This window comes from Bombina bombina, chromosome 6 (genome assembly GCF_027579735.1).
Source record: "Bombina bombina isolate aBomBom1 chromosome 6, aBomBom1.pri, whole genome shotgun sequence".
Taxonomy (NCBI): domain Eukaryota; kingdom Metazoa; phylum Chordata; class Amphibia; order Anura; family Bombinatoridae; genus Bombina; species Bombina bombina.
The window spans coordinates 493,459,583-493,483,009 of NC_069504.1; the positions used below are offsets into that span (position 1 = coordinate 493,459,583).

The 23,427-nt window shown below is 42.8% G+C and overlaps 1 protein-coding gene across 1 annotated transcript in view; it reads right to left on the reverse strand.

Moving 5' to 3' along the window:
* Positions 1-23,427, reverse strand: part of ICE2 (interactor of little elongation complex ELL subunit 2) — a 420,662-nt gene that overhangs the window by 74,590 nt on the left and 322,645 nt on the right. Inside the window, exon 13 of the mRNA XM_053717350.1 lies at positions 18,007-18,057. Within this exon, the coding sequence (XP_053573325.1) occupies positions 18,007-18,057 (51 nt within the window). The remainder of the gene's footprint in view (positions 1-18,006; positions 18,058-23,427) is intronic.

Genomic DNA, 23,427 nt, shown 5'->3' on the forward strand with positions numbered 1-23,427 from the left:
TTCAACTCTGGCCCGAATAGGGTCTTATCCTTGAAAGGAATATTAAGCAATTTTGTTTTGGATGACACGTCCGCCGACCATGATTTTAGCCAAAGCGCTCTGCGCGCCATGATGGCAAAACCAGAATTTTTCGGCGCTAATTTAGCTAACTGAAAAGCGGCATCTGTGATGAAAGAATTAGCCAGCTTCAGGGCGTGAATTCTATCCATGACTTCGTCATAAGAAGTCTCCTTCTGGAGTGAGTTTTCCAGTTCCTCAAACCAAAAAGCCGCTGCAGTGGTTACAGGAATAATGCAAGAAATTGGTTGAAGAAGGAAACCTTGTTGAACAAATATTCTCTTAAGTAAACCTTCTAATTTTTTATCCATAGGATCTTTGAAAGCGCAACTGTCTTCTATTGGTATAGTCGTGCGCTTGGCTAGTGTTGAAACTGCCCCCTCTACCTTAGGGACCGTCTGCCACACGTCCCGTCTAGGGTCAACTATGGGGAACATTTTCTTAAATATAGGAGGGGGAACGAAGGGAACACCTGGTCTCTCCCACTCCCTAGTCACAATATCCGCCACCCTCTTAGGGATCGGAAACGCCTCAGTGTGTACCGGGACCTCTAAGAATTTGTCCATTTTACACAATTTTTCTGGGACCACCAAGGGGTCACAATCATCTAGCGTAGCTAAGACCTCCTTAAGCAGGGCGCGGAGGTGTTCTAGCTTAAACTTAAATGCTATGGTATCTGGCTCTGCCTGCTGAGAAACTTTTCCTGTGTCAGAAATGCCTCCCTCAGACAGGCCATCCCTCACCGCCAAGTCAGATTGTTGTGAGGGCACTACAGATAAATTATCCAATGCGTCTGGTTGCTCATTTTCTGTATTTAAAACTGAGCTATCGCGCTTCCTTGGAAATGCTGGCAGTTTGGATAAGAATGCTGCAAGAGAATTGTCCATTACTGCTGCTAACTGTTGCAAAGTAACAGGGATCGATGCGCTAGAGGTACTGGGCATCGCTTGCGCGGGCATAACTGGTGTCGACACAGGAGGAGAGGAAAGAGTACTATCCTCACTACCTTCTGCTAAAGAATCATCTTGGGCTACATTTTTAAGTGTCACTGCATGGTCCTTAAACTGCTTAGACGCTATAGCACACTTTAAACACAAATGCAATGGGGGTACCGCCATGGCTTTTAAACACACAGAACAAGAGCTATCTGAAGGCTCAGACATGTTTGACAGACTTAGACAGCACTACAATGCAAGAAAAAATACTTTTTGAAAAAACGTTACTGTGTCTTTAAATAATAAAAAGCACACAATTTTTTTACCAAAACATCAAAGAAACATCCAATCTTAATGAAATTTTCACCACATTATCCTAATGCTTTGAGATGATTGCACACAAATTTTCAAATCAATTAACCCCTTATTGCCCAAACCGGAGCTAAAGAAAACAGTCAACCGGTTGTAAACACTACAGCACGATGCCACAGCCTCTACTGTGGCTTTTACCTTCCTTAGGGATTATTTGAAGATGAAAATAAGCCTCTCTGAAGTCCTTCCTGAGGTCTCTGGACTCTACACGTGAAGCTGCATGAACTGTCTAGCAAAACAACTGCGCAACTGAGGTGCGAAAATGAAGCCCCCTCCCTCTTCATTCCGGAGTGATGGGGCCTCTGAGATAGATTAGGTGTCTAATAAAATGCCAGGCGAAATAAAAAACCCCATAAGTGTTTTATAAGTCTAAAAACACTGGATTCAATATGAAATTATGCTAATAAGCAATCGATTCAGCCCAAAATAGTGTCAACCAGCATTTAAGCCCTTAACCTAAGCCATCCTTCTATACCGAGTCTCAGAAAATGGCTTACCTTCCCTCATGGGGATTCCTGTCAGTCTTCTAGCATTACTGGGTCTTGTTAGAAAAAATTACTGATCATACCTGAAGCAGTTAAGCCTGTAAACTGTTCCCCCCAACTGAAGTTCTCCGGTACTCAACAGTCCTGCGTGGGAACAGCAATGGATTTTATAGTTACGGGATCTTCATCACTTTCTGCCTCAGAGTAAATAGTACAAACCGGCACTATTTTAAAATAACAAACTTTTGATTGAAGAAATAAAAACTACAAATCTAACACCACAAACTCTTTACCCTCCCGTGGAGATGCTACTTGTTAGAGCAGCAAAGAGAATGACTGGGGGGCGGAGCCTAAGGGGAGCTATATGGACAGCTCTGTTGTGTGCTCTCTTTGCCACTTCCTGTAGGGATTGAGAATATCCCACAAGTAAGGATGAAGCCGTGGACCGGATACACCAATGTAAGAGAAATAAGGGTATTTTCTAACTGGGGTAATCACCCCCTTTGTTTCCAAATTTGTTACACTTGCTAGAAAGGCTCTGTTTTTCAATGGATTTTGGGCATTCAATAGAAATATCCCATGGGAAAGCCTCCATATTTCAGAAATATCCTAGCCAACTGAACCCCCCAAACCCCCCCCCCAAGTTTTCAATCCATGGGGTCCTTGAAAGAGGAACTATCCTCTAACGGAAAGGTGGTTAACCTGGTAAAGGGAAGAAATAGTGCTGTCCACTTTAGAGACTGTTTATGAAACTTTGGAGATAGCAGTGGGAACATGGGTTTGAACTTGGAGGCTAGAATAAAAGGCACACCTGGCTTGTTCCAGTCCTTATTTAGTAGTTCAACAACTGAAATCAGTCATGAGGAGTGCAGGGGGCTGCTTGGGAGCTGGCAGTAAGTAGTTATCAATCATTTTAGTAGCTGGCTTGTCAGCAGTGGGAGATTCCTTCACCTACAAAGTTTTTAAAATTTCCCACAATAAGGCATTGATGCGCTCAAGTCTGAAATTAAAGGACACATCCTTCCCACAGCCTCAGGGTCCGGAGTCTCAGAATAGCCATCCTCAAAAGTGAAATTATCTGACTCCAATGAACCCCTCATTAGAGTGGGGGCTCTAGACAGGAAAAACCCTGGCTAGGGAAGGATCACTTTTTGCCACATGTCTGTTTATCTTGAAGAGGATGACATCAACTCGGATATAGCAAACTTAATATACTCTCTGAAGCTTGGGGATAGTTGTGCAGACCTGACAGGATTTCCAGCGCAGGATATGAAAAGCTGAGCAGCAGGATACACAAGAATATCCTTACAGAAGATATAATAATAAGGGAATTACACGATCAGTAGATCTGCCCTCCAATGCATCATCTGCTGATCTAGAGACATGAGCTGCACCTATTTGCTCCATATTGTATCATTTATTTGATTAGTGCCCCAACACTTAGTAACTCTGGAAAGAGCAGTACATACAGTAAGGATTTAATAAGATTATCTCTTCAAGAGATATATAGGCCTAATAAGCAAAGTAGCTGCCTCACCACCAGTGTAATGTGAAAAAGGATTGTACAAAAAAACAAAATTTACGCTTACCTGAAATTTCTTTCTTTCCGGATATGGAGAGTCCACGTCGTCATTTAATTACTAGTGGGGATATCACTCCTGGCCAGCAGGAGGCGGCAAAGAGCACCACAGCAAAGCTGTTAAGTGTCACTCCCATACCCATAATCCCCAGTCATTCGACCAAAGGGAAAAAGAATAACACAAAGGTGTAGAGGTGCCTGAGGTTTAGTAAAAAATAACTGTCTTAATAAAGGGTGGGGTTGTAGACTCTCCATATCCAGAAATAAATAAATTTATCAGGTAAGCATAAATTTTGTTTTGTTGTTTGTTTCCTAAGATATGGAGAGTCCACATCTTCATTCAATTACTAGTGGGAACTAATACCGAAGCTAGAGGACACCGAATGAACAGGGAGGGAGAACAAGACAGGCAGACGTAAACAGAAGGCTTGAATAACCTTTCTCCCAAAAGAGGCCTCAGCCAAGGCAAAAGTATCAAATTTGGAAAAAGCATGCAGAGAGGACCAAGCTGCAGCCTTGCAAAGCTGTTCCACAGAAGCTTAATCTTCGAAAGTCCAAGAAGAAGAGACAGCCTGAGTGGAATGAGCTGTAATTCTCAGGAGGCTGCTGTCCAGCAGTCTCTTCAGCCAAACAAATCATACTTCTCAACCAGAGGGAAAGAGAAGTAGAAGTAGCCTTCTGACCCTTACACTTTCCTGAGAAACAAAAAAAACAGGGCAGAAGACTGGCGAAAAGCCTTAGTCGCCTGTATGTAGAATTTTAGAGCACGCACATCATCCAAGTTGTGAAACAAACGTTCTTTATGAGAAGAAGGATTGGGACAGAGAGAAGGAACAACATTTTCCTGATTAATATTTCTATCCAAAACCACTTTAGGAAGAAACCCCAATTAAGTACGAAGAACTGCCTTATCCGCACTGCAAAGCCGAGAGTTCCGGATCTCTCAGAACAGAAGAGATGGCAATAAGAAACAAAACCTTCCAAGATAGCAACTTAATATCTATGGAATGCATTGGCTCAAACGAAGTCTGCTGCAAAACTTTAAGAACAAGATTAAGGCTCCAAGGAGGAGCAACAGGTTTAAAACACAGGCCTGATTCTGACCAGGGCCTGACAAAAAGATTGAACATCTGGCACATTCGCCAGGCGCTTGTGTAACAAAATAGATAATGCAGAAATCTGACCCTTCAGAGAACTGACTGACAACCCTTTTCCAGACCTTCCTGGAGAAAAGACAAAATTATAGGAATCCTGACCCTACTCCAAGAGTAGCCCTTAGATTCACACCAATCAAGGTATTTACACCATACCTTATGGTAAATTTTTCAAGTAACAGGCTTGCGAGCCTGGATCATCGTCTCAATGACCGACTAAGAAAATCCACGCTTAGACAGAACTAAGCATTCAATCTCCAAGCAGTCAGCTTCAGAGAAACGAGATTTGGATGGAGGAATGGACCCTAAGTTAGAAGGTCCTTCCTCAGAGGCAACCTCCAAGGCGGCCGAGAAGATGTCTTCACTAGGTCTGCATATCAGATCCTGTGAGACCATGCAGGAGCTATAAGAATTATAAATGCTCTCTCTTGTTTGATACAAGCAATAACTTGTGGAAGGAGGAGGAAACAGGTATGCTAGACCGAAATCCCAAGGAACCGCCAAAGCATCTATCAGAGCAGCCTGAGGATCTCTTGACCTTGAATCGTACTTTGGAAGCTTGGCACCTTCTTCATGGCTAAGGAACTCCGAGTTCCTCCCTGGTGGTTGATGTAAGCCACTGAGGTGATGTTGTTCGACTGAAACCTGATAAACGGGCTAAGGACAATTGAGGCCAAGCCATCAGAGCATTGTAAATCTCTCTCAACTCCAAGATGTTTAAGGGGAGAGCAGACTCCTCCCGAGTCCATAGTCCCTTTAACAATTCCTAGACTGTTACCCAGCCTAGCAGGCTGGTGTCCGTGGTCACAATCTCCATCAGAAAAATGTTCATAGATAGGGAATCTATTGTGGTCCCTAAGAAAACCACCCTTGTAGCTGGAACAAGGGAACTCTTTTCCAGGTTCACTTTCCAACCATGGGAACGTAGAAAAGACAACAAGATCTCTGTATGAGAGTTTGCTTGTTGAAAAGATGGCGCCGGAACCAATATGTCGTCCAGGTATGGCGCCACTGCAATTCCCCCGAGACCTGATCACTGCCAAGAGAGCCCCAGAACCTTTGAGAAAATTCTGGGAGCTGTGGCAAGGCCAAACGGAAGAGCCACAAACTGAAAGTGTTTTGTCAAGAAAGGCGAATCTCATGAATTTGTGATGATCCCTGTGGATGGGAACATGAAGATACGCGTCCTTCAGGTCTATAGTCGTCATGAACTGACCCTCTTGGACCATAGGAAGAATGGAACGAATGGTTTCCATTTTGAAGGACGGTACCCTAAGAAACTTGTAGAGGCGCTTTAGGTCTAAAATAAGTAGAAAAGTTCCCTCTTTTTTGGGAACCACAAACAGATTTGAATAGAATCCTAGACCCTGTTCCCTTACTGGAACATCCACTCCCAGGGAGGAAAGGTCCTGAACGCAGTTCAAGAATGCCTCTCTTTTTACTTGGTCTGCAGATAATCTTGAGAGGTGGAATCTGCCCCCAGGTGGGAAAGTTTTGAATTCTATTTTGTAACCTTGAGATACTATGTCCACAGCCTAAGGATCTGGGACATCTAATCTCCATGCTTGACAAAACAGGGAAAGTCTGCCCCCCACTTGATCCAAACCCGGACTGGGGGCCAACCCTTCATACTGACTTAGACTCAGCTGAGGGTTTCTTTGATTACTTCCCCTTATTCCAAGACTGATTGGGCTTCCAAGAAGACTTGTACTGCTCCTGCTTGGAAGAGGGAGAGCAAGACATTTGAAGTTGCAAAAGGAACGAAAATTACTTTGACGTCCTTTGAGTCTGTTCTTCTTATCTTGTGGTAGAAAAGACCCTTTTCCACCCATAATATCAGAAATTATTTCTTCCAGACCAGGTCCGAACAAGGTCTTCCCCTTGTAAGGAAGCGCCAGAAGCTTGGACTTAGAGGTAACATCAGCTGACCAAAATTTTAGCCACAATGCCCTGTGGGCTAGGACAGTGAAGCCAGACATCTTGGCTTCCAGTCTAATAACTTGCATGTTAGCATCAGAAATAAAGGAATTGGCTAGTTTGAGAGCCTTAATCCTATCTTGTATCTCCTCCAATGGAGTCTCTACTAAAATTGATTCAGACAAGGCGTCCCACCAATAAGATGCTGCACTTGCTACTGTGGCAATACAAACTGCAGGTTGCCATTGAAGACCTTGATGAACATACATCTTCTTCAAATAAGCTTCCAGCTTTTTGGCCAAGGGATCCTTAAAGGAGCAGCTATCCTCTATAGGGATCGTAGTTCTCTTAGCCAGAGTAGAAATAGCCCCTTCTACTTTAGGCACCGTGCGCCAAAAATATTTAGTGGAGTCAGCAACAGAAAACATATTTTTAAATACGGGAGATGGGGAGAAAGGAATACCTGGCTTCTCCCATTCCTGTGTGAAAAAATCTCCGTCACATGGTCTGGGACAGGAAAAGCTTCCACAGAGGAAGGAACATCATAGTATTTATTAACTTTACTAGACTTCTTAGGGTTGACAACGACAGAAGTATTGAAGTCTTCCAAAGTAGCCAATACCTCCTTTAACAGTGCGCAAAGGTGTTTAAGCTTAAATCTGAAGTTTACTTCTTCAGTATCAGATGAAGGAATAATACTGTTCGAATCTGAGATTTCACCCTCAGACACTACCGGCGTATCCTTCTCATCAGACTTATGAGGGAGGGCAACCTGCGTAGCAGTAGGTGGAACAGAAACCTTACTATCTGAATGTCTAATTTTCCTCTTGCGTTTCCCAGCATAGGAAAAGCAGATAATGCCGCAGATACTGCAGATGATACCTGTGCAGCAAAATTTGCAGGCAAATAAACTCCTCCAGGAGGCTGAGAGGAACTGCAGGGCAATGTATGTGACGCCATTGAGGCTTGGGACGTTTGAGGAGAAAGCTGTGGCACTGCCTGAACAGCATCATCCTGAGAGACATCGGGCTCAGAGGGCAACAATTTATCTTTAAATTGAAGTGTTCTAGCTAATCATGCAGCACAGAATTGCATAGGCAAAACAATTTGTGCCCTAGGTATAACAAGCATTTGTCAAAAAACACAGTCTTGGTCCATGTCCATAATACTAAATAAAAAATTCCCCAAATTGTAGAATTTTTTTAAATACATTGTCACTATAAGAATTTTTAATACGACAATTTGGCTGCCAGAAGTCTCTAAAACGATCGTATAGTAGATCGACACTGAAGAGACTGAAATTCAATGACGCCGCTCCGCTCAGTGAATATCCGACAGCAGAGAGAAGTCACATGACCGGCAGAGAGAGGAAACTAAGCAGCAAGTAAAAGGTGAGTGTTTCCCTCTGCCTACAACATAAGATGCAAGTAGCTGCAGCTGGTTTCAAAGTCAAGCAGTTTGTCAGTTAGCCTGTTCTAGCTAAGCAAGCAAAGTAAATCAACTGCCAAATTTTAAGTCTATACATAAATCCCTGTATAAAACATAAGCCACACACATACTAATAAAGTATTTCAACAAAATTAGCCCAAAGAGGAAAAAAATGTCCCAATAAAGGGAAGATTAACCCCTAGTCTCAACATAAGACCTAGAAGACAAAAGCACTTATCTGCAGTCTAGCCGTCCGGCAGGAAGACAGCTCACAAGGCATGAAAGGACACATACTCCTTACAGAGACCTGTAGAAAAAGAAAGAACAGAGTAACCAACTCTGGCTTTCTGTACCATGAGCAGCAATGTGTTAGGAAACAAAGCAAAAACTACCTCACAACGTCCTAACTGCTTAAAAGCCACCACTACTCTACTGAAGAGATTGACGTGGACTCAGCTAAACCCAAATTCTTGCTTGCAGGGAAAAGTACCCAAAAAAGGAATTAATTTCTTCAGACACCAAACTTCACCTCCTCCATTGACAGAGGCAAAGAGAATGACTGGGGATTATGGATAAGGGAGTGACACTTAAAAGGGACACTAAACCCACATTTATGCTTTCATGATTCAGAGAGAGAGCATGGCATTTTAAGCAACTTTCTAATTTACTCCTATTATACTTTTTTCTTCGTTCTCTTGCTATCATTATTTAAAAAGCAGAAATCTGATGCATAGGAGCCGGCCCATTTTTGGTTGAGAACCTGGGTTATGCTTGCTTATTGATGGCTAAATGTCAGCCACCAATAAGCAAGCGCTATCCATGGCGCTGAACCTAAAATGGGCTGGCTGCAAAGATTTACATTCCTGCTTTTCAAATAAAGATAACAAAAAAAATTATATTAGGAGTAAATTAGAAATGTGTTTAAAATTGCATGCTCTATCTGAATCATGAAAGAACAAATGTAGGTTTAGTATCCATTAAACAGCTTTGCTGTGGTGCTCTTTGCCTCCTCCTGTTGGCCAGGAGTGATATTCCCACTAGTAATTGAATGACGTTGTGGACTCACCTTTTCTCTCCTAAGATATGGAAACATATACTGAAACACACTAAAATTAACACCCGTACAACCCAGCAATAGCAGAAAAACATAATTTATGCTAACCTGATAAATCAATTAATTTCATGATGGTGAGAGTCCTCTATCCATCACTCCTGGGAAAAACTCTTCTCTAGCACTAGGAGGTGGCAAAAATTCCCAAACCCCAAGAGCCCTATAAAACCCCTCCTACCTCACTGGTAAATCAGTATGATATATAGCCAAGCAAATAAGGTAGGAAAAGTAACAAGAGCAAAAAAACAGGAGCAGGGAAAAAAGATGTGCGCAAAAATAAACCAACACCAAAAAACAGGGTGGGTAACCCTTAAAGAAATTATTATTATCAGGAAAGCATACAGGTGTCGAGAGTATACCATCCATTACTCCTGGGAACTAATACCCAAGCACGAGTAATGAGAAATAAGTGCGGGATAAAAATAAAACATTTTTTCAGGATGAAACAGAATCCGCAACCCAAAAAGAATCTAAAGCATAGACAGGGTATATATATACACAACTGATCTATTAGAATGAGCAGTAATCTGTCTAAGAGAAGGCTGACCTACCTCCAAGTAAGGCTGAGAATCAAAAGAGTTAAAACCTAAAAGCCAAAAAACAGCAGAAGCTTTCTGCCCCATTCTGGAACCGGAGAAGAGAGTAAACAAACTAGAAGTAGCATCTTAATGGTACTCAGTGGAGGTTCCTCCATAGGGACAGCGCCCCACAAGTTTTTTGGGGAACTGTTCACATACCAGGGTATTCCTATGTCAGTGTATCATTCAGCTGTTGTGAAATCTCTTCTGTCTTCTTTATGAATGATAAGTCCCAGGGATAAAGGTTCTCACATTAGTCTAAGCTCCCAAATATAAATACATAAGCAAGTACTCAACCATCTCCTGTAGGGTCAAGAACAAAACTGAATAGAGATGGGAGGGATTTTAAGATCTTGTGTGTGTTCTTGACCTCCTCCTAGTGGCGGGAAATATATCCAACATGTTATGGAGCCCTATGGACCATCATCATTTTACAAAATAAATATAAAGTATTTACCTATAGTCACTCATCTATTGGAGGAAACCAGTAGAAAGCCACACTAGTGGTGAAAAATAACAGCAGAGGAAATGGAATAGGAGTATATCGACAACCCAACAGGAGGAGGCAAGGGACAAGTCCCTGCGACACCTGTGGAAGGCTTGTGACTAATTCCCATGACGTGAAAAATGTGACTACCCATACTCCCAATGTATCCCTCCATGAAACACTGCACTATGAGGGGAAATTGGCCTCAACTCAGTCTGAGAACTGCTTTCTTTGAAGAATAATCTGAACATCTTCATTCTTCACCTTCCTTCAGCAGAGGCAAAGACAAGACTGATATACCAGTGAGGTGGGAGGGGTTTTATAGGGCTCTTGGGGGTTGGGAATTTTTGCCTCCTCCTAGTGGCAGGGAAAGGTAATTCACAGGAGTAATGGATTGTGGACTTTCACCACATGTATAAAAACATAATTTATGCTTACCTGATAAATTCCTTTCTTCTGTTGTGTGATCAGTCCACGGGTCATCATTACTTCTGGGATATAACTCCTCCCCAACAGGAAATGCAAGAAGATTCACCCAGCAGAGCCGCATATAGCTCCTCCCCTCTACGTCAGTCCCAGTCATTCGACCAAGAATCAACGAGAAAGGAGTAACCAAGGGTGAAGTGGTGACTGGAGTATAATTTAAAAGATATTTACCTGCCTTAAAACAGGGCGGGCCGTGGACTGATCACACAACAGAAGAAAGGAATTTATCAGGTAAGCATAAATTATGTTTTCTTCTGTTATGTGTGATCAGTCCACGGGTCATCATTACTTCTGGGATACCAATACCAAAGCAAAAGTACACGGATGACGGGAGGGATAGGCAGGCTCACTATACAGAAGGAACCACTGCCTGAAGAACCTTTCTCCCAAAAATAGCCTCCGAAGAAGCAAAAGTGTCAAATTTGTAAAATTTGGAAAAAGTATGAAGCGAAGACCAAGTTGCAGCCTTGCAAATCTGTTCAACAGAGGCCTCATTCTTAAAGGCCCAAGTGGAAGCCACAGCTCTAGTGGAGTGAGCTGTAATTCTTTCAGGAGGCTGCTGTCCAGCAGTCTCATAGGCTAAACGTATTATGCTACGAAGCCAAAAAGAGAGAGAGGTAGCAGAAGCTTTTTGACCTCTCCTCTGTCCAGAATAAACGACAAACAGGGAAGAAGTTTGGCGAAAATCTTTAGTTGCCTGCAAGTAGAACTTGAGGGCACGAACTACATCCAGATTGTGTAGAAGACGTTCCTTCTTTGAAGAAGGATTTGGACACAAGGATGGAACAACAATCTCTTGATTGATATTCCTGTTAGTGACTACCTTAGGTAAGAACCCAGGTTTAGTACGCAGAACTACCTTGTCTGAGTGAAAAATCAGATAAGGAGAATCACAATGTAAGGCTGATAACTCAGAGACTCTTCGAGCCGAGGAAATAGCCATTAAAAACAGAACTTTCCAAGATAACAATTTTATATCAATGGAATGAAGGGGTTCAAACGGAACACCCTGTAAAACGTTAAGAACTAAGTTTAAACTCCATGGCGGAGCAACAGCTTTAAACACAGGCTTGATCCTAGCTAAAGCCTGACAAAAAGCCTGGACGTCTGGATTTTCTGACAGACGCCTGTGTAACAAGATGGACAGAGCTGAAATCTGTCCCTTTAATGAACCAGCTGATAGACCCTTTTCTAACCCTTCTTCTAGAAAGGACAATATCCTAGCGATCCTAACCTTACTCCAAGAGTAACCTTTGGATTCGCACCAGTATAGGTATTTACGCCATATTTTATGGTAAATCCTTCTGGTAACAGGCTTCCTAGCCTGTATCAGGGTATCAGTAACCGACTCAGAAAAACCACGTTTTGATAAAATCAAGCGTTCAATTTCCAAGCAGTCAGCTTCAGAGAAGTTAGATTTTGATGTTTGAATGGACCCTGTATCAGAAGGTCCTGTCTTAGAGGTAGAGACCAAGGCGGACAGGATGACATGTCCACTAGATCTGCATACCAAGTCCTGCGTGGCCATGCAGGCGCTATTAGAATCACTGATGCTCTCTCCTGTTTGATTTTGGCAATCAATCGAGGAAGCAGCGGGAAGGGTGGGAACACATAAGCCATCCCGAAGTTCCAAGGTGCTGTCAAAGCATCTATCAGAACCGCTCCCGGATCCCTGGATCTGGACCCGTAGAGAGGAAGTTTGGCGTTCTGGCGAGACGCCATGAGATCTATCTCTGGTTTGCCCCAACGTCGAAGTATCTGGGCAAAGACCTCCGGATGAAGTTCCCACTCCCCCGGATGAAAAGTCTGGCGACTCAAGAAATCCGCCTCCCAGTTCTCCACTCCCGGGATGTGGATTGCTGACAGGTGGCAAGAGTGAGACTCTGCCCAGCGAATTATCTTTGATACTTCCATCATTGCTAGGGAGCTTCTTGTCCCTCCCTGATGGTTGATGTAAGCTACAGTCGTGATGTTGTCCGACTGAAACCTGATGAACCCCCGAGTTGTTAATTGGGGCCAAGCCAGAAGGGCATTGAGAACTGCTCTCAATTCCAGAATGTTTATTGGAAGGAGACTCTCCTCCTGATTCCATAGTCCCTGAGCCTTCAGAGAATTCCAGACAGCGCCCCAACCTAGTAGGCTGGCGTCTGTTGTTACAATTGTCCAGTCTGGCCTGCTGAATGGCATCCCCCTGGACAGGTGTGGCCGATAAAGCCACCATAGAAGAGAATTTCTGGTCTCTTGATTCAGATTCAGAGTAGGGGACAAATCTGAGTAATCCCCATTCCACTGACTTAGCATGCACAATTGCAGCGGTCTGAGGTGTAGGCGTGCAAAAGGTACTATGTCCATTGCCGCTACCATTAAGCCGATCACCTCCATGCATTGAGCTACTGACGGGTGTTGAATGGAATGAAGGACACGGCATGCATTTAGAAGCTTTGTTAACCTGTCTTCTGTCAGGTAAATCTTCATTTCTACAGAATCTATAAGAGTCCCCAAGAAAGGAACTCTTGTGAGAGGAAAAAGAGAACTCTTCTTTTCGTTCACTTTCCATCCATGCGACCTTAGAAATGCCAGAACTAACTCTGTATGAGACTTGGCAGTTTGAAAGCTTGAAGCTTGTATTAGAATGTCGTCTAGATACGGAGCTACCGAAATCCCTCGCGGTCTTAGTACCGCCAGAAGGGCACCCAGAACCTTTGTGAAGATTCTTGGAGCCGTAGCCAATCCGAATGGAAGAGCTACAAACTGGTAGTGCCTGTCTAGGAAGGCAAACCTTAGATACCGGTGATGATCTTTGTGAATCGGTATGTGAAGGTAAGCATCTTTTAAATCCACTGTGGTCATGTACTGACCCTTTTGGATCATGGGTAAGATTGTCCGAATAGTTTCCATTTTGAACGATGGAACTCTTAGGAATTTGTTTAGAATCTTTAAATCTAAGATTGGCCTGAAAGTTCCCTCTTTTTTGGGAACCACAAACAGGTTTGAGTAGAACCCTTGTCCTTGTTCCGACCGCGGAACCGGATGGATCACTCCCATTAATAACAGATCTTGTACACAGCGTAGAAACGCTTCTTTCTTTATCTGGTTTGTTGACAACCTTGACAGATGAAATCTCCCTCTTGGGGGAGATAATTTGAAGTCTAGAAGGTATCCCTGAGATATGATCTCTAGCGCCCAGGGATCCTGAACATCTCTTGCCCAGGCCTGGGCGAAGAGAGAAAGTCTGCCCCCCACTAGATCCGGTCCCGGATCGGGGGCTCTCGGTTCATGCTGTCTTTGGGGCAGCAGCAGGTTTCCTGGCCTGCTTGCTCTTGTTCCAGGACTGGTTAGGCTTCCAGCCTTGCCTGTAACGAGCAACAGCTCCCTCCTGTTTTGGTGCAGTGGAGGTTGATGCTGCTCCTGTTTTGAAATTCCGAAAGGGACGAAAATTAGACTGTCTAGCCTTAGCTTTGGCTTTGTCTTGAGGTAGGGCGTGGCCCTTACCTCCTGTAATGTCAGCGATAATTTCTTTCAAACCGGGCCCAAATAAAGACTGCCCCTTGAAAGGTATATTAAGTAATTTGGACTTAGAAGTAACATCAGCTGACCAGGATTTTAGCCACAGCGCCCTACGTGCCTGTATGGCGAATCCTGAGTTCTTAGCCGTAAGTTTGGTTAAATGTACTACGGCCTCCGAAATGAATGAATTAGCTAGTTTAAGGACTCTAAGCCTGTCCGTAATGTCGTCTAGCGTAGATGAGCTAAGGTTCTCTTCCAGAGACTCAATCCAAAATGCTGCCGCAGCCGTAATCGGCGCGATACATGCAAGGGGTTGCAATATAAAACCTTGTTGAACAAACATTTTCTTAAGGTAACCCTCTAGTTTTTTATCCATTGGATCTGAAAAGGCACAGCTATCCTCCACCGGGATAGTGGTACGCTTAGCTAAAGTAGAAACTGCTCCCTCCACCTTAGGGACCGTTTGCCATAAGTCCCGAGTGGTGGCGTCTATTGGAAACATCTTTCTAAATATTGGAGGGGGTGAGAACGGCACACCGGGTCTATCCCACTCCTTAGTAACAATTTCAGTTAGTCTCTTAGGTATAGGAAAAACGTCAGTACTCGCCGGTACCGCAAAGTATTTATCCAACCTACACAGTTTCTCTGGTATTGCAACGGTGTTACAATCATTGAGAGCTGCTAAGACCTCCCCTAGTAATACACGGAGGTTCTCCAATTTAAATTTAAAATTTGAAATATCTGAATCCAATCTGTTTGGATCAGAACCGTCACCCACAGAATGAAGCTCTCCGTCCTCATGCTCTGCAAGCTGTGACGCAGTATCAGACATGGCCCTAGTATTGTCAGCGCACTCTGTTCTCACCCCAGAGTGATCACGCTTGCCTCTTAGTTCTGGTAATTTAGACAAAACTTCAGTCATAACAGTAGCCATATCTTGTAATGTTATCTGTAATGGCCGCCCAGATGTACTAGGCGCCATAATATCACGCACCTCCCGGGCGGGAGATGCAGGTACTGCCGCGTGAGGCGAGTTAGTCGGCATAACTCTCCCCTCGCTGTTTGGTGAAATTTGTTCACATTGTACAGATTGACTTTTATTTAAAGTAGCATCAATACAGTTAGTACATAAATTTCTATTGGGCTCCACCTTGGCATTGGAACAAATGACACAGATATCTTCCTCTGAGTCAGACATGTTTAACACACTAGCAATAAACTTGCAACTTGGTTATAATCTTTTTTAGCAAAAACGTACTGTGCCTCAAAGAGGTACTAAACGATTAAATGACAGTTGAAATAATGAACTGAAAAATAGTTATAGCATCAAACTTTAAAACAACACAACTTTTAGCAAAGGTTTGTTCCCATTAGTAAAATAACAATAATTAAATTTGACATAAAAATTACAGAGCAACGTTTTTATTCACAGTCAATATAAAATTCTCACAGCTCTGCTGAGAGAATCTACCTCCCTCCAAAGAAGTTTGAAGACCCCTGAGATCTGTCAGAGATGAACCGGATCATGCAGGAAAAATAAGAGTAACTGACTTGAATTTTTTGATGCGTAGCAAAGAGCGCCAAAAACGGCCCTCCCCCTCACACACAGCAGTGAAGAGAAACGAAACTGTCACAATTAAAACCAAACAACTGCCAAGTGGAAAATAATGCCCAAATATTTATTCACTCAGTACCTCAGAAATGTAAACGATTCTACATTCCAGCAAAAACGTTTAACATGATAAATACTTATTAAAAGGATTAGTGACTTTTAACAGAGTAGTTCCGGTGAAATACCATCCCCAGAATACTGAAGTGTATACATACATGTCATTATAACGGTATGGCAGGATTTTCTCATCAATTCCATTCAGAAAATAAAAACTGCAACATACCTCAATGCAGATTCATCTGCCCGCTGTCCCCTGATCTGAAGCTTTTACCTCCCTCAGATGGCCGAGAACAGCAATATGATCTTAACTACTCCGGTTAAAATCATAGTAAAAAACTCTGGTAGATTCTTCCTCAAACTCTGCCAGAGAAGTAATAACACGCTCCGGTGCTATTGTAAAATAACAAACTTTTGATTGAAGTCATAAAAACTAAGTATAATCACCATAGTCCTCTCACACATCCTATCTAGTCGTTGGGTGCAAGAGAATGACTGGGACTGACGTAGAGGGGAGGAGCTATATGCGGCTCTGCTGGGTGAATCCTCTTGCATTTCCTGTTGGGGAGGAGTTATATCCCAGAAGTAATGATGACCCGTGGACTGATCACACATAACAGAAGAAAGAAAAGTTAAATTGGTAAACTCTGATATGTATTAGGGCAGTTTCACCACTTCCAAGGGCACAAGAACTGCTTCTGACACCTGCAAAATGGCTACCACACTTGTGAGTACATGGTAAAGAACCTGACAAGAAGTTTTATTTTTCAGTGGCCAGGTACTTAAATTTTAGTGCAGGTGCAGTCAGAGTGGCTGTTTTAAGTCTCAGGTCTTACCAGATAGAGCTAAAGCTGGTAAAACTATTGTTAAAAAGAAAGGAGACTAAAAAGTGAGTAGAAATAAAAACTCATAATGCTTTTATAAGTTGTGTCCCCAGGCTATGTGAATCATGTGTAAATATTCATACTTATAGCTGGTGGGCTGTGAAGATGTAAAGTACTTAACAGGCTGCACCTTCGTCCTCTGTGCTTACTTCAGCTGCAGATGTAAAGTACTTAACAGGCTGCACCTTTGTCCTCTGTGCTTACTTCAGCTGCAGATGACCTCTTTCAGTAGATGGGCCAATCTGAGGCAGTGCAAGCACATTACCAAGGATCTTACAAGTAGCAGAACACTGTAGACCAGGAGATTGGCAAATAAATCTGCATTTCATCTGAAGATTTCTCACTGTCATCTCCTCTGTCCTTTGTGGCACTCTGAGGAGGAAGTTGGGTCTCAGATGGGTTAGAGAACACTATCAATATCAACAACATGTAGATCAGCACTTCAGAATTCAACTCACTCCATGTTGGAGGCACAAATTTCCATAAGGGATTATGGGAGAGTGGGAGGGGATAAAGCTCTTCCCTCTCTAAGCTGTCCCATTTTACAGATGCAAATATACCAATATTCTGAAATCCAAACATTCTCCCGTCCCAAGCAGTTTGGATAAAGGTTTTTGTACCTGTAACTTGTTCAACAACTAAATCCTTAATGAAAAAAGGAGGCCTATACAGTGTGTGGAATTTTAACTTTCCAAGATAATATGCTGGTTTAAGTCCATCCACTAATGATTAGCAAAGGGTCCCATTGTGGGCAAGCAAAATCTGTTTTTTTTTGTATCGTATTTTACGGATTTATTTAAACAGAGCTATTCTTTCTAATCATAAACAAAAGTCAATTGGGTATGAAAGATGTTTAATTATTTTTGTTGAGATTGTATCACTATAATAATTTTTATCAGTTAGGTATTTGCTTTCCAAAAGCTTTATGAGTTTATCTCATTAATCGGCAGTTTGATATGCAATATTACAAAACAAAAATAACGTTTCTAAGATCTCTGCAATTACTATGAGGTTTGTAAACATTTCTATGATAAAGCTTTGAATAAGAGGTTAAAAACCAATACGGACACATTTAATGCAACAGAATGAAACATTCCCTTTTCTAGATTCATGTACTGGTGCATTATAATGATTTTTACAACCAACTGAATGATTATTTGCTTCATAAGTGAATTTGATTTAATTAAGCTTTGAGGTTAGGTACCAGCAACAATATTAAAATAGTTAAATGCAGCCTTCAAACAATCACAAGTTATACACCTGTAATTTGTTTTAAATAATGTGCTGCTGATAATGTATTAATAAGCAGCTGTCCCATATACTGAAAAAATATCTTAAAACAAACTTTAATACTTACTCAGTTACCCATTTCAGAATGTGATAGAGAATGTTTAAGGAGTTCATTGACCTGGTGTTAAGAGGAAAAAAAAAGGAAAGGTGTAAATTACTGGTTTACAAAATGCATCTACAAAATTAAAGATTAGAGGCCATTCATATTAAGATATAAAATGTAATAAGTAAACAAGAAGGTTAACACATAAAATAAAATGTTTAAAGTAAACAATTACTTTTTTAAATACTATTTTAGTTTTTGAAAAAGGCTGCTTAGGGTAAACATACATATCATTGTCTAAGAGCAATAGTTACTTTGTGAGTGAACTTAAAGCGACAATGTAGTTTTTTCTTTGTTGAATTTATAGGAGGTAATTTAAATATGTATTAGTTTTATTATAAATTTTTAAACAAATAACTACTGCTTTTAACAATGGGCTGTACTACTGTCCACTATTACCAGTGAACTCATATCCCACCGATTAGTTGTGCACCTGTTATTGTCAAAATAAAAAATAAATAAAATCTGCAGTATGGAGACAGTCAAAAAGTTCCCAAAGTAGACAAGCTTATCAGTAACAGGGTACACTTCTGTGACTAAAGCAATTATGATACATGCCCACTTTTTCAACTGCTCTACTTTTGAATTGTGTATGCCAGCTGTGGGATTGGGAACCTCACTGTATGTGAAGTGAAGAGGTTTTATAGATGCTTACTTTATACACAAGGTAAATAAAATAGGAAAATAAACATTTTCTAGGACAACTGTTATTTTCCGGTCTCATTTCTCACAACCATATTTACTATTAATGGAAAACAAAGCTTCCCAAGATGTCACATTCACAGGTTCAGAAAGAAGCTGAAATAATTAAATTAAAAAACATAATTTTTTTTTTTTTTGGAAAAAGCTTTATTGAATGAGTAGAATACATAAGTCCAAAAACAAACAAAGAAAAATACAAACACTGTGAGCGAAATAATACTTCCAAGTTATAACATATTGTAATCTAAGATAACAGTAGTTTGTCAGTGCCTCTTTCTTACTTTTCTAACTCATTGTACTTAAGCAGCCTCATAACGTTATACAGTGCAATTAAATTCAGGCTTGCAAGTTTTGCGAAAGTTCGGGTATTACTTCATACCCTAGAAAGAAGCGACAGAGAAAAGGGAGGACAGAGGAGTTATGGGTAGAGAAGGGGAAGGGAAGGAGGGGAGAGAAAAAAAAAAAGGGGGGGGGGGAGGGAAAGGGGGGACAGGCCTCAAAATTACAGGCGACTTACATCCAACCTCCAGTGCTCTTATAATATGCAATCTTCCAGATCCCCTCTAGGATGCATCGGGTAGGTGCGTCCCCAGGGGCAATAGCTACATGATAACCAGATCAAAATTTGTCCAGGAGGGCTAGTAAATTCCTCTGCCTTCCCAGATCAGAACCATATGTTCATGCGTCTCCAATTTCCCAGTTTTGAGGTAATGGTACTGTTCCAAACCGAGCAGATCACGAACTCCATGCTTCCATTCACTGAGGTTCGGAGCATGTACAGATTTCCAATGTTTTGGGACCAGGCCCTTGGCACAGTTTAGCATCAGTAGGAAAAGCCTATGTTTGGCCTCCACCACAATCTTGGGGAGGTCGTGATATAGCAGATATCTCGGGTTTGGTGGCAGGATGATGTCAAGAAGCCGACTACATTCCTGAAACACTCCTTCCCAGAATACACACATTCGTGGACAAGTCCACCATATGTGCATAATTGTTCCTTCCTCTCCGCAGCCCCTCCAACAATCCCCACATGCCTGCGGGTAGATCCTATGGAGCCTCTGTGGGGTCAAGTACCATCGGCTTAGGAACTTAAAATGCATTTCTTGCAGCCTCATGGAGACCGAGGTTTTTTTGGCTTTGTTGAATATCCCTAGCCAGTCCTCTGTGGTGATGTCAGAGTCAAAATCTACCCGCCAGGCATCCACATAAGAAGGCAATGTCTCCTTGCTGCTCACTAGAAGCAGCTTGTATAACCGGGATATCAAGTGACCAGGCGGCTGTGCCATAGTGCACATGGATTCAAAGAGAGTTTTCCCTCTTGTGAAGGATGTGGTGTCTTTGTGGCCGTTTATGTAATGGTGGAGCTGTATAACCCTAAACCATGAGGAGAATAGCCAGTGGTCCCACTGTTTCAGACTTTCTTGAGTCCGGATCTTCCCCTCATGGAAAGCATTTGAGATTGCTGCTTCCGCTAGGGTATATGGTTGTTTCGGGTACTGAGTTTTGTTCGCCAGAGCATTGTCTGGGTTTTCAAAAACCGGCGTCACTGGTGATTGGACAGTGGAAATATGTTTATTTAGTTTAACCAGAGCGTCCCATTCCCGAAACACATCTCCCAATAAGGGGTATTTACGTAGTAGGGGTGGTCGGTTCTCAACTGATATCCACGCGAGTGTGCCAATGTTTCCCCTCTGCAGAATCTCGCAATCTAACTCCACCCATGCCCTGTCTGTTTTGTTATGGCACCAGTGAACTAACCGTTGGACGATTATCGCCCTGAAGTATGTCTTCAGTGAAGGGACCCCTGCTCCCCCCCTGTCCCTAGGTAGGAACATTGTTTTTTTGTTGACTCTTGGCCGAATGCCGTTCCAGATATATGCTTCCATTTCTGATTGAATCTGGTGGATTATGGGTGTTGCTGACAGGAGAGGGATTGCCTGCATTACAAAAAGGACCCTGTGCAGTATGTTCATCTTGACTGCGTGGATTCGGCCAATCCATGAGATGGATTTATTCTTCCATCTGGTTAAGTCCTCTACCACTGCGTCTCTGATCAGTTTGTAATTTATTTCAACACTGTCTGTTGCCACTGGGGTCAGGAGGATCCCAAGATATTTCAAGTGTCGTCCTGCTATTTTAAGTGGGCAGAGGGAACCGACCCCACAAAAGACTTCAGCTGGCACAGTTATGTTCATAATCTCTGACTTAGTTAGGTTAAGCAAAAAGTCAGAAACTTTTCCAAACTCCGCGAATTCCGCCAGCAATGCCGATAGAGAGGTAGACACGTCAGACAGCATCACCAGGACGTCATCTGCGTACATGGCCAATTTATGTTCCCGTCTACCGACCGCTAGGCCAGAGATGTCGGGGTTGTTACGTATTTTGCAAGCTAGTGTCTCCATAACAAGAGCGAATAGTAAGGGGGACAGGGGACACCCCTGCCTCGTCCCATTGAAAAAGCTTGGATAGTGTGCCGCTGACTCTCACCTTGGCACTCGGTGCAGAGTATAAAGAGAAGATTGTATTTACAACACCGCTATCAAATCCCAGTTTGTTCATAGTGTGTCGCATGAACAGCCAGTTGACCCAGTCAAAAGCCTTTTCGGCGTCTGTGGAGACCAAGGCCAACGGCACTGAGTTGTTCTGGGCGTAAGATATCAATTGCATTACTCTTGTGGTATTGTCTCGGGCCTCTCTACCCGGGACAAATCCCACCTGGTCAGTGTTGATCAGCTTTGGTAATAGTTTGGCGAGGCGATTGGCTATTGGCCTTTGCCAGGACCTTAACATCCGCGTTAAGGAGTGAGATCGGCCTATAGCTACTAGGTTGATTTTCAGGTTTCCCTGGTTTATGGATAACCGATAAATACGCTTAAAGCATGGAGCTCGGTAAAGCCGCTCCCTCCGGTAAGCAATTGAACATCTGGAGCATCTGAGGTGCTAGCTTGTCAGAAAATTTTTTATAGTATCGCATGCCAAACCCATCCGGGCCGGGGCTTTTGCCTCCCGGGAGGAGCTTGATAGCCAACTGGATCTCTTTTAGAGTAAATGGGGCTTCAAGTTGGCCCGCTTCTTCTTGCGTTAATTTTGGCATGTCTATTTTGTTTAAAAATTCTAATATGCTACCTTCCTGGTTATCCACGGATGCCTGAGCAGGGTTCTCCTTCTGCGTATAATGCAGGTTGTACAGGGATTCATAGAAGCACCTAAATGTATCTGCAATGGATAAGCCATCACAGTGTTTATTACCATTACAGTCTTCGATCTCATATACATACGTTTTGAGCCTCTGGCGCGCTAATGCCCTTGCCAGGAGCCTCCCGGCTTTATCACTTTGTTCAAAGTAATATTGCCTAAGTCGAAGAGCCTTAGCTTGTTGTTCAGTCTGGATATGACTTAATAGTGCCGATCTTGCGTCAGCAAGCACTGTTTGCAATGTGTTATCCGCTGGGCGCGCTTTAAGCAGAGATTCTGCCTGTGCCACCTTTTGAAGCAGGGTGTCATAGCGAGCTCGTTGTTCCCGACGAAGGGTCGAGGTGTGCTTAATTAAGACTCCCCGCAAGACACACTTATGTGCCTCCCATACCGTGGTGTTAGCCAAGGCACCTCCTGCGTTAAGGCGGAAGTATTCTTCAATGGTGGTGTCAAGTTTCTTTTTAAGCAACTGGTCGTCCAATAAGGACTCGTCAAGTCGCCACATGAGTGGGATGATCGGCGCATCCGGCCAGCTAATGGTGCATTTTACTGGTGCGTGGTCTGACCAGGTAATTTGACCAATGTTACTGCTAGTTGTGATTGAGAGCCCTGCTGGGTCTGCAAAAATATAGTCAATCCTGGTATATTTCCCATGAGGATGGGAATAAAAGGTATAGTTTTTGGCGGTCGGGTGCAATGTGCGCCAGACTTCATGAAGAACCAATTCTCTCATGTGTCTGGCGACTTGTTTCGTCACCTTGTGTGGAGTGCTAGACAAGCCATCCGACGTGTCTAAGGTAGGGCAGAATGAGATGTTGAAGTCACCACTCATGAAAACAATCCCTTTTTGGGTTTCCAAGGTTCTATTTGCTAGAACATTAACGAATGTTACTCTCTTGCCGTATAAGGTGCTGTCAAAATCAGAAACCTGCCATCTGGGTCTCTAACAATCTGCTCCATTCGGAAGGGCACGTCCGCTCCGAACTAAAAAACATGGGGGGCGGAGCCGGCCATCAAAGTTAATGGCTGCACTTTGAGGGAGCTCTGAGTGCTGGATGCCCTAAAAAAGGAGGAATTGTGCCTTAAAAAATGCACCTAACTTGATCCCAAGCAGGCACAAACATCCACTATAGAGGACCCATACAGATATAAACTGAAACTGGAGCTCGAAAAAAACAGAATTTATGTTTACCTGATAAATTACTTTCTCCAACGGTGTGTCCGGTCCACGGCGTCATCCTTACTTGTGGGATATTCTCCTCCCCAACAGGAAATGGCAAAGAGCCCAGCAAAGCTGGTCACATGATCCCTCCTAGGCTCCGCCTTCCCCAGTCATTCGACCGACGTAAAGGAGGAATATTTGCATAGGAGAAACCATATGATACCGTGGTGACTGTAGTTAAAGAAAATAAATTATCAGACCTGATTAAAAAACCAGGGCGGGCCGTGGACCGGACACACCGTTGGAGAAAGTAATTTATCAGGTAA